Source organism: Spea bombifrons, chromosome 1 (genome assembly GCF_027358695.1).
Source record: "Spea bombifrons isolate aSpeBom1 chromosome 1, aSpeBom1.2.pri, whole genome shotgun sequence".
Classification (NCBI taxonomy): Eukaryota; Metazoa; Chordata; class Amphibia; order Anura; family Pelobatidae; genus Spea; species Spea bombifrons.
In genome coordinates, this window is record NC_071087.1 from 138,804,142 (window position 1) to 138,817,107 (window position 12,966).

General features: G+C 38.4%; 1 protein-coding gene across 6 annotated transcripts in view; it reads left to right on the forward strand.

Annotated features, from left to right (window-relative positions):
- Positions 1 to 12,966, forward strand: part of FAM172A (family with sequence similarity 172 member A) — a 186,602-nt gene that overhangs the window by 24,484 nt on the left and 149,152 nt on the right. For all 6 annotated transcript variants that reach the window (XM_053474858.1, XM_053474876.1, XM_053474840.1 and 3 more), the window contains exons 5-6: positions 3,422 to 3,487; positions 8,844 to 9,035. In XM_053474858.1, coding sequence (XP_053330833.1) covers positions 3,422 to 3,487; positions 8,844 to 9,035 — 258 coding nt within the window. The remainder of the gene's footprint in view (positions 1 to 3,421; positions 3,488 to 8,843; positions 9,036 to 12,966) is intronic.

A 12,966-nucleotide genomic window follows, 5' to 3' on the forward strand; every position in this document is an offset into this window, starting at 1 on the left:
GATAAAAAAATACATTATTTTAAATTGAAGAAAAATTGCAATAAAAAACGTACAATTTACACTTTCATCTCTTTATTGCAATGGCCTCTCTCTATTCACCGTCTTATTTTACTGACATAATAATAAAACCCAAACACAGTGTTTCTCAAACTAGGTTTTAATACAAAGTTATTAGTAAATATTAATTCATATGTTAACTATTTTTCATATTTAATAAAAACTGAGAAAAAAGCCTTGTTTAAATTTTTTTATTTACCAAACTGCCCCCAGTTATGCACATCTGACCCCCAGCTTGCCACTCTGCCCCCATATATGCCTTATACCTCTTATATGCCAGATTCCACTGTGCCCCCTGATATGCCACTGTGCCCCCTGATATGCCTTATACTCCTTATATGCCAGTGATATGCAACTGAGCCCCCTGATATACCTTTTACCCCCAGATTTGTTTTATGCCCCCCTGATATGCCTAATATCGATATGTCTTATACCCCCTACACACCACTATAACTCACCCATACACCACTCTGGCTCCTCCCCCTCCCATACACCACTCTGGCTCCTCCCCCTCCCATACACCACTCTGGCTCCTCCCCCCTCTCATACTCCACTCTGCCTCCTCCCCCCTCCCATACACCACTCTGCCTCCTCCCCCCTCCCATACACCACTCTGCCTCCTCCCCCGCCCATACATCACTTTGGCTCCTCCCCTCCCATACATCACTTTGCCTCCTCCCCCTCCCATATACCACTCTGCCTCCTCCCCTCCCATACATCACTTTGGCTCCTCCCCCTCCCATGCTCCACTCTGCCTCCTCCCATACACCACTCTGGCTCCTTCCCCTCGCAAACACCACTCTGGCTCCTCCCCCTCCCATACATCACGTTGGCTCCTCCCCCTCCCATATCACTTTGCCTCCTGTGAACCTCCGTTTCTGACAAGAAACCAGGGAGCCGGGTAGAGAGGCAGAGTGGCGTATGAGAGGGGGAGGAGCCAGAGTGATGTATTGGAGGGTGGCTCCCATACACCCCTCTGACTCCTCCCCCCTTCCATACACCGCTCTACCTCTCTACCCGGCTCCGTTACTGAAGGCACTTTCACTGCAGCTTCATAGAAGCCACAGTGTAAGTGAAGGGCAGTAACGGAGTCTGTCTGTGCGATGCAGAGAGGATGATTCTCTGTCAGCCGGTGGGGGTCTGCATCGCACAGACAGACTCCGTTACTCACCTTCACTTACACTGAGGCTTCTATGAATCTGCAGGGAAAGTGCCTGTCAGTAACGGTGCCGGGTAGAGAGGCAGAGTGATGTATGGGAGGGGGAGAGAGACGGAAGTGAGAGACCGGCCGACAGTGAGGGGAATCCAGGTCCCCTGCAGCGTTGCGGGGGGATCTGGATTCCGGTGTTATAATCCGATCTCTGTTTGAGGTCGGATTATATAAGGAGAGGGGTTTTTCAGAGCATTTGCTCTGAAAAAACCCTCTTTTTATAATCGATAAAAATCGATCCGATTAATCGATAATGAAAATCGTTGACAACGATTTTCATTATCGATTATTATCGATTTTATCGATTAGTTGTTTCAGCCCTATATCAAAGTAACCAATGCTAGGGGAGAAAATAGTTTTAAATAATAATAAGATATCTCCTTTAAAAGCCTTTAGCAAAACTTTCTAAAATGACTTAATAATAATTTGTTTTTTTTTATGTCCTTGGAAACTAAAAGTGCCGTTCTAGAGTTCTCAGATTTATTTACACCTTTTGAATAACCATAAACCTCCATGATACATTGCCAGGTCCTACAACGTGTATATGTATATATTGTTATTGGGTAAATTACATTTATTAGGCCCTAAAAACTTTTAAGGAAAATTAGCATAGAAAGTTAATTGAAACATGCATGAAAATTAGCTGTCATAGAATATAGACCTATTTATTTATATGTTGGTGTAGTTTAATTAAAGGTGCACTGTCACCCAAAATACATTTTATGTTAAGTTCCAAAATGAAACCCCCATATGTTTTTGTTTGGTTTTTTTTAAATTTACTTTGCCACACAAAAGATGTACAACATTAAATCCCAACTCAATTAGTCAGACTGCTTAACAAGGGACAATCTGGAAATACCAAGAGCAATGACCAAATGTATCAACAATCTCTCTATAATAAGCCAGAAATGCATTCATGGAACATTTTTAACAGAAACAAAAAACACATTTGGTAACAAAGAACACAAAAATCTGATCAAATCAAAGTTTATTATACACATCAAAACCCCACTCCCAACTCGAGAGAGAGAATAAATTAAAAGAAATCCTGAGGTGTGGTTTTAGAGTATTTCTGAAAGTCCGGCCACACCGTCTAAATACCTGTGTAAGTCTCGTACTTATTCTTAGCAGAATTTCTCACTTGCTCCACTTGCTTAATCCAGTCTTCCATGCCAGATACAGATTGAGATTTCCAGTGCGTTCAGACTTTTCGCAGCGTTTTTTATACCTAGAGAGATAGGTAGTGTATACAACAAAAGAATAACCTTTTCCCAACTGTTACCGAGGCCACAGACAGGGACATGCTGCATGCTCCAAAGTACCTCTGTTCTCAGATAAATTGCGCAATCGTAGGACCAAGTTTAAATCAACATTTAAGGGAATTATTCAATAAGTCCTCAAAGTTTAGTCATTGAGTTTGAGTTGTGCGTTCGTTGGATATTTAAATGGTGACCAAGTGATTAAATGATAAAGAAGGAATCTTTTAAAACCATCCTTTGAAAAGTTTGTCCCACTTTTATTTATTTTAGATTCTTTTTTTTTTTGGTCAAAAGAGTATTCAGTGCATGGTAATGTATTTCATGTTCTATCCCATTGGTTTCTCACTTATTCCATAACAAGAGTTTCTACTTTATTTCTTCGTTAGCCCTCACAAGTTTCATGCTAAAAGTTTTGCTAAGTCCTGAGCAGTCGGTGAAAACAAATCTCTGAAAACAACATTAATAAAGCTTGAAGGCATTTTTACAGAAAGCATTAAATATGTATTCTAAACCCTTACAATTCCTGACATTTACTGGATTAGGTGACGTTCCATGCAGTGTCTCTCTTAACTCTCTATGGCATTTTGTAAATTGTGCATATTTGAACTTTCCATCATTAAGTTTAATGCTTTATGCCAATGCGACACGTTGGTTTGGTTGAATATTATTGCTAAATGGATATTCTCCAGATTCTCCTGAGAGTCGAACAAAAATAGTTTTCAGTTTCTCTTGCTGCTTAAAGTAGTATATGCATCATCGGCCCATAGTTTATATAGCCTATGAACTTCCCGAGTAAATCAAGGCATCCCCAAGCAGCTCCTCTCTCCCCCTTTTTTTTTTAGTCTTCATGAGATTGATTGATATTGGCACTAATTGATATATTCTTTGTCTGCAGATTATCACCAATCATGTTTATGAGTTATTGGAGAAGGAATGCAACCTAGAGAAAGTTTACTTGCCTGTAAGTAACCACCTAAGGTTTCGATTAGGTTTGACTTAAATATACTGTATACAGTATAGCCATGTGATTTATTATCATGTTTCTTGGGAAAAAAAATGTTAGTTACAGTTCTTGGATAAGCTTTGCATGCATTTACATATACTTTCCTTGTGTATTGCTTTGGAGCAGCACATGCGCTTTCCTGCATAATTCCACGTACTTCCATATGTAAGTTGTAACATGTAATCTTTGATTTGGCACAAAGGCTGTATGTCTTTGATGCATCTGCCATACTTTTACCGATTTGGATTCGTGGGGAGAGTGAGCGACACCAAGTTTCCCTAAGTTTCTACTGCTTTCTCATGGGGAGGGAAGAATGAGTCTTCTGGTTCAGTGTGCCAGTATACCAGATATGATTGTAAAACTGGCTCTACTGGACTATTGGTATGAAGTGAACAGTTGCAGTCCCTTATGTATCAGAAATGACGATACCATTTAGTTAATACGTTTTTACACCTGGAATACTGTCCTGTTGCTTTTAAACAATGTGTACCTGTTAGTATTTTTGGGCACAGTTTGTGTCAACTCTGCTCTTTGGCACAATTTGTGTAATCTCTGCTCTTGTGCCGCATAAACTAGTTTTACAACTAATAAGGCAAGATTACCAAATTCTATTGATTTGTTAAAATTGTCTGAAGGCATATAGTCGCTATAATTCAGAAATGAATGTAAGAGAGATGCAGTATAGAAGATCAACGGTTCCTATATTAATGTTTGTAGTCCACATATGAAGAAGAAAGTCTTTTATTTCACTCTGTGTGCGGGTGCAAATGACTGATTTCATCAATGCACAGGAGATTTCTTAGCACTTCCTCTGTTTTTAAAGCCTTATAAAGAAGCCAGACAAATGTAAGATGCTATATAAATGTAAATTCTTCTTATTTGAGGTTCTGAAGGTTTGGAAAGTGCCCTTTGTAACATTCAGCTGATAATCAAATAACCCGGCTGGACATCTCCATGGAGTTCCCTTTTAGCTCCTTTTCATGTTTCCAGTAATCTGTGGCCCTTCATGAAAGTTTCCTCTCTCTGCATCATACAAAGATGGATACTTGATTTATAACCCATTATACTCATAATGGGGGAAGATGAAAGCAAAGACAATCTAATGCCTTTTCAGCAGCAGAGTAATTATTGAATTGGTTGGCTCAGATCACTGTGCATTTGTAGTAATGTAGTGTATTGTATGTGTTCCTCTGCAGATCTTGGCTCTTTTTATTATTATTATTGCTCTGTTGAAATCCTATATTCTTTATATCTGTGTGGCATAAAGCCTGATTTTGATCCCTTTCAGACTTGGACAGATAGGAATACCCTTATGCCCTGATAAAGGCCGAATTTCATTTTCCAAGGGACTGTACCTCCTCTGTTCTTAAAAGATGAAAGAGCACATGTAGGCTAATACTATTGACAATTGCACAAGGGACTTTTTACTTAATAGAAATATGCAGCCACGCACCTTTTTATTTTCACTTAAATTAATGGTAATAAAATTGATTTACTGTCTGTATTATACGGATTTTTTATACACACTTTATAAACTTTTGTTTTAATATTTTATAGTTCTTGCCAGTGATAAATTTCTATCAAATGAAGTCCTCTATCGTAATTATAAGTTGGGAGATAAATTATGCATTTTAGGACTGTGATACTTTCTAAACACACACCGTTTACCTGTTTCTGTAAATTCAAATCGTTTTGTAATACAGTTGTCAAATTTGGTTTGGATCTAGGTGCTAGCCAAAAATTTAGGAGCCAACATTTTTTTAGGGCTGCAACTAACGATTATTTTCATAATCGATTAGTTGGCCGATTATTTTTTCGATTAATCGGATAAAAAAAATGAATGTAAATTTTTCATTTATTTAAAATAATTTAATAAACAAATGATGTTAAATACAAACAGCAGAATAAAAAAAAACTTTGATAAAATGCATTTATTGTATTTATTTCCCTACCAGCCCCCCCAATTTATGCACATTTGAGCCCAGGCTTGCCACGCTGCCTCCCAGACATGCCACGCTGCCTCCCAGACATGCCACGCTGCCTCCCAGACATGCCACGCTGCCTCCCAGACATGCCACGCTGCCTCCCAGACATGCCACGCTGCCTCCCAGACATGCCGCTCCACGCTGCCTCCCAGACATGCCGCTCCACGCTGCCTCCCAGACATGCCGCTCCACGCTGCCTCCCAGACATGCCGCTCCACGCTGCCTCCCAGACATGCCACGCCACGCTGCCTCCCACATATGCCACTGTGCCTGATACACCACTCCATCCTCCCCAAACATGCCACGCTGCCTCCCAGACATGCCACGCTGCCCTCCCCAGATATGCCACTGTGGCCCCAGATATGTCACTCCTTCCTCCCCAGATATGCCTTATACGCCCCCGATATCTCATAGTCCCCTGATAGAGTCACAGACACGTTCCCATCACACTGACACAATGCTTTTATAAATGGGTACTGGGTTAATCTTCACTGCCCCCAGGATTTAGATTCCCTTTAGTTTGCCCCCTTTATCTCTAACTGCACCTTAAGTTAACTTTATTAAATTAACTCTCAGTCCTCATCATTAAATTAACCCTAAACACCCCATTAACCATAACTACCCCTAAATTAACCCTAAACACCCCATTAACCACAGCATCCCCTAAATTAACCCTAAAGACCCCATCAACCACAACAGCCCCTACATTAACCCTAAACACATTAACCACAGCTGCTCCTAAATTAACCCTAAACACCCTATTAACCATAACTGCCCCTAAATTAACCCTAAACACCCCATTAACCATAACTGCCCCTAAATTAACCCTAAACACCCCATTAACCATAGCTGCCCCTAAACACCCCATTAACCATAACTGCCCCTAAACACCCCATTAACCATAACTGCCCCTAAATTAACCCCCACCTCCCCTAACTTTCAGCAGCCCAAATATAAATTTTATACTTAGTTAGATGAGTGTCACAGCCATGTTGTTCTGGAGAAGGAGGGGGCAGGGCCAGTTGTCACAGTGATTACAGGGAGGGACTGGTAAGCAGGAGCTGCTGCTGTGAGACGGTGAGTCAGACTAAACGGATTATATAATGAGGGGTATTTTCAGAGCGTTTGCTCTGAAAAAACCCTCATTTTATAATCGATAAAAATCGATTCAACTAATCGATAATGAAATTCGTTGGCAACGATTTTCATTATTGATTATTATCGATTTTATCGATTAGTTGTTGCAGCCCTACATTTTTTCCTCCCACAATCAGGTTTTTATTTTCATACATGACCCCCTGGTCTGCAGTTAAAAGAAAAACATTCTACACTCACGTACACACATGCTAACACCATACACTAATACGTACCATATGCTGACATACACATTCATGCTAATGCCATACTGTAACATACACAACACCATACACACAATACCAAACACTGACTAAACATATGTAAAAACACACAATCTAACACTATGCACATATACATACTTCATCTATAATGCCGTAGATATACTGACTCTGGCACTATACATTTACACACATTGACTCGGGCACTATACATATACACACATACACACACTGACAGACTGACTCTGAGGAATAAGGCAATTCTGTATAAATCAATAAATGCTATAGATTCTAAAAAGACGTTATTGCCCTCTCTTAGATTAAAATGTTGGAAAATGATCTGCTCTATATAGCTGTGTACTGTTTTTTGTCCATGTCTTGATGTTTCCACCAGTGGCCCTCTGCTTTTTGGTGTGTCTTCCAGGTTGGGTTGGTGTGCTCATTGTACGATGGGGTGAGAGCATTTTCTCGAATTTTGAGTGCGCTGCTAGACCTGTTTTTTGCCGTTTTTGTGTCTTGTCTGGCAGTACTTTGTTTCTTTTGTCTATTGTACTGCTGTTTTATTTTCTTGGAAATATTTGTTTTATATAATCAACTGTGGCTGTTTTTATTTAGTGTATATATAGTTGCTTAATAATAAAACATTTGTCTCCATATTATCTTCCTGAATAGAGTAATACAAGTTCAGTGGCAGTGCTTTTAATAACCTTTACGGAGTGACCTCCTCTTGTTAAAATGTCCTTGGTCCCGCTAAGTTATCTGAATCTGTTTTTAAAGGGAAGATTAAGGTTGGTTGAGTTTGTTAACCCACATCATGCTGTGCTGCTTTAATGGATACAAATTGCTTTATGTAGTCTGCCTTCTTGGAGAACTAAATTCATTATTGGATGCTTTGTCGATAATGTAAGGTTGTGCTCTTCTCTGACCTTTCATAGACTTCTATAGTGAAAGCACCATTTAATGAATTACCACAGTAAAGAGACAAATTGCCGGACTATGAAGTCTTAATTAGAACTTTGAAATAGGTTAAATTAAAAATAAATTGTTTTCTTTAACGTGGTGATTAATTCTTCACAGAATGGCATTGTGTACGTGTGTTGTTTCTTTGTGTATATACATATACAGGTAGTTTTTCCAAATCTCTTATACAGTGAAGGAAAGAATGATTTGATCCCCTGCGGATTTTGTACGTTTGACCACTGACAAAGACATGATCAGTGTATAATTTTAATGGTAGGTTTATTTGAACAGTGAGAGACAGAATAACAACAAAACAATCCAGAATAAGACATTTCAAATAAGTTATAAATTGATTTGCATTTTACTCAGTGAAATAAGTATTTGACCCCTTTGCAAAACATGACTTAGTACTTGGTAGCAAATAGATATACTCTCCGTAACGCTAGGAAAGATGGTGGTTACATGGATGTGGCATTTTATTGCGGGGTTTTTGCCCACCTTGCATAACCCAACGGTATGGATTAAATATCATTTTCTCAAAATCTTTGTTTCTAATTTTAATAAAGGTTTTGAGAAGCTGTTTATAATGACTTTTACTGTTAGAGTTTATGGCACTTAAACTACCTAAACTAAATGTATTTTTCCATTTGCTATAAGCTGCAGTATTCCAGTTGACGTGTTGATATTTTTGTAACAGGCTTGTTATGCTTCTAATGTTCCCTTTTGATGAAGACTTTGTAGGGTCCAGGCTTTTGTTATGGGCATGTGAAATCTTATTTTGTGATTGTTTAGTAGAGGGTACATTTGGACTTTATTGTTGATTTGATCTTTAGAATCTGAAAGTAATTCCCCTCCACTGTGCGCTTGATTTTCATATAAACATTTCATGTTTTTATATTTCTAACCATAAAGTACAAGATAACGATAGATATCGGGGAAACTAGTGATCCGATCTGATAACTGACGTTCACCTAAGTTTTCTTGTTTTTTATTTGTCTTTCTTGTGTTTCACAGGTTGATGCTTCTGAGACTGAACCAAAAAGTTTCATTTTTATGAGTAAAGATGCAATGACCAATCCAGACAAGCTGTTAGTATTGATTCATGGCAGTGGAGTGGTGAGAGCAGGACAATGGGCTAGAAGACTTATTATAAACGAGGACCTGGACAGTGGTACACAAATCCCTTTCATCAAACGGGCTATGAAGGTATGAAAAAAGAAAAATAAGTACAGTATATCTGATAATGTTAAGTCTGAGTAAAACGGCTTTATGAAAACCTTTAAATGAACTGACTTACATCATATGCATAGCGGGAAACTTCCTAGGTGCCTCGTGCTCCCCATCTTCTGAGTGTGTGACTTCATTCAGACAGCAAAAATATAGGGACAAGTCTTTTTCTAGTCGGTAGGATTAGGTAGAACATAACATTAAATTATGGATTTTCCCCTGCATATTGTGACCTGCTCATTATTTGTTTCATGTGTGTGAGGTCAGGGGCAATAAAGTCCTCTGCATCTTAAAGATGAGCACATTTGGCTGGTTTAGTTCTAGAGGGCAGACACCTTGCAGTCGTGTTGAAATGATGACCCTAGCTATGGGATGTTTTTGCATGCTTTCTGCTTTTTATCAAACTATTATGTTTTAAAGTATTTTTTCTGTGTTCAAGTTGACATATTCAGTGGGAATACCCTTAAGAAGAGATTTGCAAATGGTCTGTTTCTGCTTATCGGTAGTCTTGGAAGTGCAAGCAAAGACACAAATCTGTTTTCTTTCCTTTAATGGAAATGTACCTTTTTGTAGTATTTTAGTGCCTTATATTGGCAAAAGAAATACAATTTGTATATACTTTTTTTTTTTGCATGGCTAACTGGAAAATATACCCAGAATGGTCCGTTTTGAGTCCCATAGATAGTGTGATTCAAATTGTGTGATTTAATTGAAATCCTGCATTAGAAAGGTCAGGTCCCAAAGTCATGCGTGCGCGGGCATACATTGTAATTAAAGATCTATATTCTGTATAGTAAAAATACACTGTGTGAAATAAATCAAGTTAGGCAAAGGTATAATTTGTGGCACGTAAATACTGTTTAAGCCGCTGAAGAATTATAATAATTTTTGTCTTAATGCTTTTCAAGAAAAGGTCTGAACGTGGCCTTAGATTTGCACATCATAACGCACCATTGTTAACGGCAAAGTTAATTGCTTATGCAAAATATTAGCTTTTGTCATGGGCAGGCCTGCAAAGAGATGCTGAATTATCTAAAAAAAAAATAGATGAGGTTAAAAGCTTATTTTACAGAACTTGACAGGTTTTGGAAGCCCACACCAGCCCCCATAACAGAGATGGGAAACAATGGGGATGACAGCTCTAGTGTTCGAGGAGAGGGCTGTTAACGACAGCTTATCGCTTTATGATTTCAACTTTTGACAGTAGACATGCCAGGCTGTTGCATTATGGCAGATGTATCATTACCTTGTGGCCCTGTCATGGCTGAGCAGGCAAAGAAAGCCCAAGAAAGCAGTTACTTGTTTGAAATGTAACTTCTCTCCTTATGCCAGGTGGGGGGAAACAAATCAAACCCCCTTTCCTTGTTATAGCACATGGGTGGGAGCTGGAATCCAAAAGAGCTGTCTTGTTGCATGAATCCACCAGTGTTCCATAGTTCACGAGGTCATCGCTATGAGAGCACACAGCATCTTGAAGTAAATCCTACACACCTTATCTAACATTTATGCTGATCTATCTTGCAATCTCAACTTCAAATGAATGTGTTAAAAAATGAAATAACTATGAATAATTCAGTCTATCTCAGCCAACAAAAAAGTTTTCCACCAGGGTAAAATGGACGTAGCTTTCCTCTATTACACACATCTGATGTTCCATTCAGTGTGCTGGATGCCTCTCGGTGACTCTGGAGACCTTTTTGAGAAGAGGTTTGGATTTTGTGAAAGTATGTCAAAAGCCTTGGGTTTTATGTCTGATCGGAATATTAATACATGATAAAACTAAAATTGAAATGCCTTTGAAACTAATATCACATACAGACTTCAGTTTTTGAATGATTTTATTTCATTAAAAGAGTAAGCATATTTTATGCATTGTAGAAATTATGTGGGGTGGCCATATCAATAAAGGATTTTTCATGCAAAAATAATATATCCTTGAGGAGTTTATTTTTGACTATTTGGGAGTCCTTGTTGGGACCCAGAGCCTTGAGTTGTCCTTATGTTTGGGACGTTTTCAGAGCTCTTCTTCTTTCTATTGCTAAGGGACGTGGGTGAGATAAATGTTAATGCAACAGGTCTTCCATGCTGCCACCATGGCTCAATAGCGGAGGACTTTCTACTATGTCCAATTAAAACACTCTGAACAGGCATTTTGTGGTTTATATGGGTCTTAGTTGGTATAACAGTATTAATTTGGTTTTAACTGTCTAGACTACTATTTCTGTAATTATAGTTTGACATTTACAATAGATTATAAATAGATAATCATAACCTGGATAACTAAATTGGGTGGCAGGAAAGACTAATCCCCTTTTTATCAATTAACTGACTTTTTTTTGTAGAATAGCAGTTTATTTTGATCATTCAGTTTGAAACGGCAGGCATTTCTGCTGAGACAAAGAAAACAGAAAATTAACAAATTACAAAATCAAATATTCACCAACAAGGTATGTAAGGTCATTAAGAGCCGCAGGCATTTTTCCTCCCTTAGGGACATCCTTGTTTAGTTTCTCTCACTCATGGCTCGTGGCAGTGGATGGTGAAATTCACATGTTCTTTCCCTCTGAGGAATCTCTAGGGCAGTAGATACGTTTTAAATTTAAAATTAATAAATGGTGTTACAGTTTCATTATCACCCATCCACTGTAATTTGCAGCAAGTTCCATATAAGAAGTATAGTTTGCTTTGAGGCTGGTGGAAGCGAGCGTATGACGTTTCTACACTGCTAAATATCATGTTGTGCTTAATTTTGCTGTTTCATTGTTTTATTTGCATTAGGTAAAATAGTTGTTTCTCACTTGGTCACAAATAACAATTGAATCTTTAACTAAATCTTCACTCACGTTTTAATACCTGTATAATACGTTGCCACATTAACCGATACAGGAAATATGTTTTAAATTAACTTTGAAATAAAAGACAATAGGTTTACTAACTTCTCCTGGCTAGTGCTTTGCCTGCTCGATTAATGCTAGTAGCCACTTAAACCCCCTTATTATAGGATGTGTAGTACCTACCCTGGCCCTCGGTACTGTGGTTCCGGTCTTTGTATGGTCTTTGAACTTCTTTTTGATACTAGGCTGCTAGTCTTGTCTTGCACTTGGGTATTGTTTGGTGGGTATTCTCTCTGCAGTGCTTGGCTGCATCAGCTCAATGCCAAGCGCTCATCCTTATTTGTCGCCCTGCCTACATTTTTGTTAGACCATCGCTGTCGCTTGGTCCTTGCTCCTGCGGTAGACTGTGTAATGGCTTTCCAAATCCTGTCTTGACTGAAGGGCCCAAACAGATGCATGGAAATCCTGTAAAATATCGGCAGACAGAGATGGATGAGGTGTGTGTGTGTGTGTGTGTGTGTGTATATGTATAATATAAGCACCTTCAGTATGCCTTCTTAAAGATGGTACATCTAATACCTTATGGATACTTTGTTTCAATAGGAATGGACCATAACCTCTGTACATATTTAATTTCAGCTCTGTTATGATGACAATAATCTCATCTGAAATACTTGATTTAGATATAATCTGAGTGGATATTTTTCATAAAGATTGATGTTGCAATGTGCACAACACTTGACATTTTACATGTTAGTTTGATGTTATTCACATATTTATTTGGCTTTACTAGTCCTGGAATAATCTTCCACGATAAATGGTAGATGGTGATGGGTTTTTCACATGCAGGATGTTTTCTGCTATTTAGTATCAATGCATATGGGTGTTTGGGATTTGCTTTCTGGATAATTTTGTTTAGACCTATTAGAGAAACATTGAAATATCCTCAGTAAATCACTGCCAAAACAATGTAATCACTCATAATGTGTGTAAAGGTAACATTTAAGGTTTTTATTTGCTGAATCTAGTAATATTTCAGGTTAGCAACTGTTACTATAATTGCATGCGTTATATCA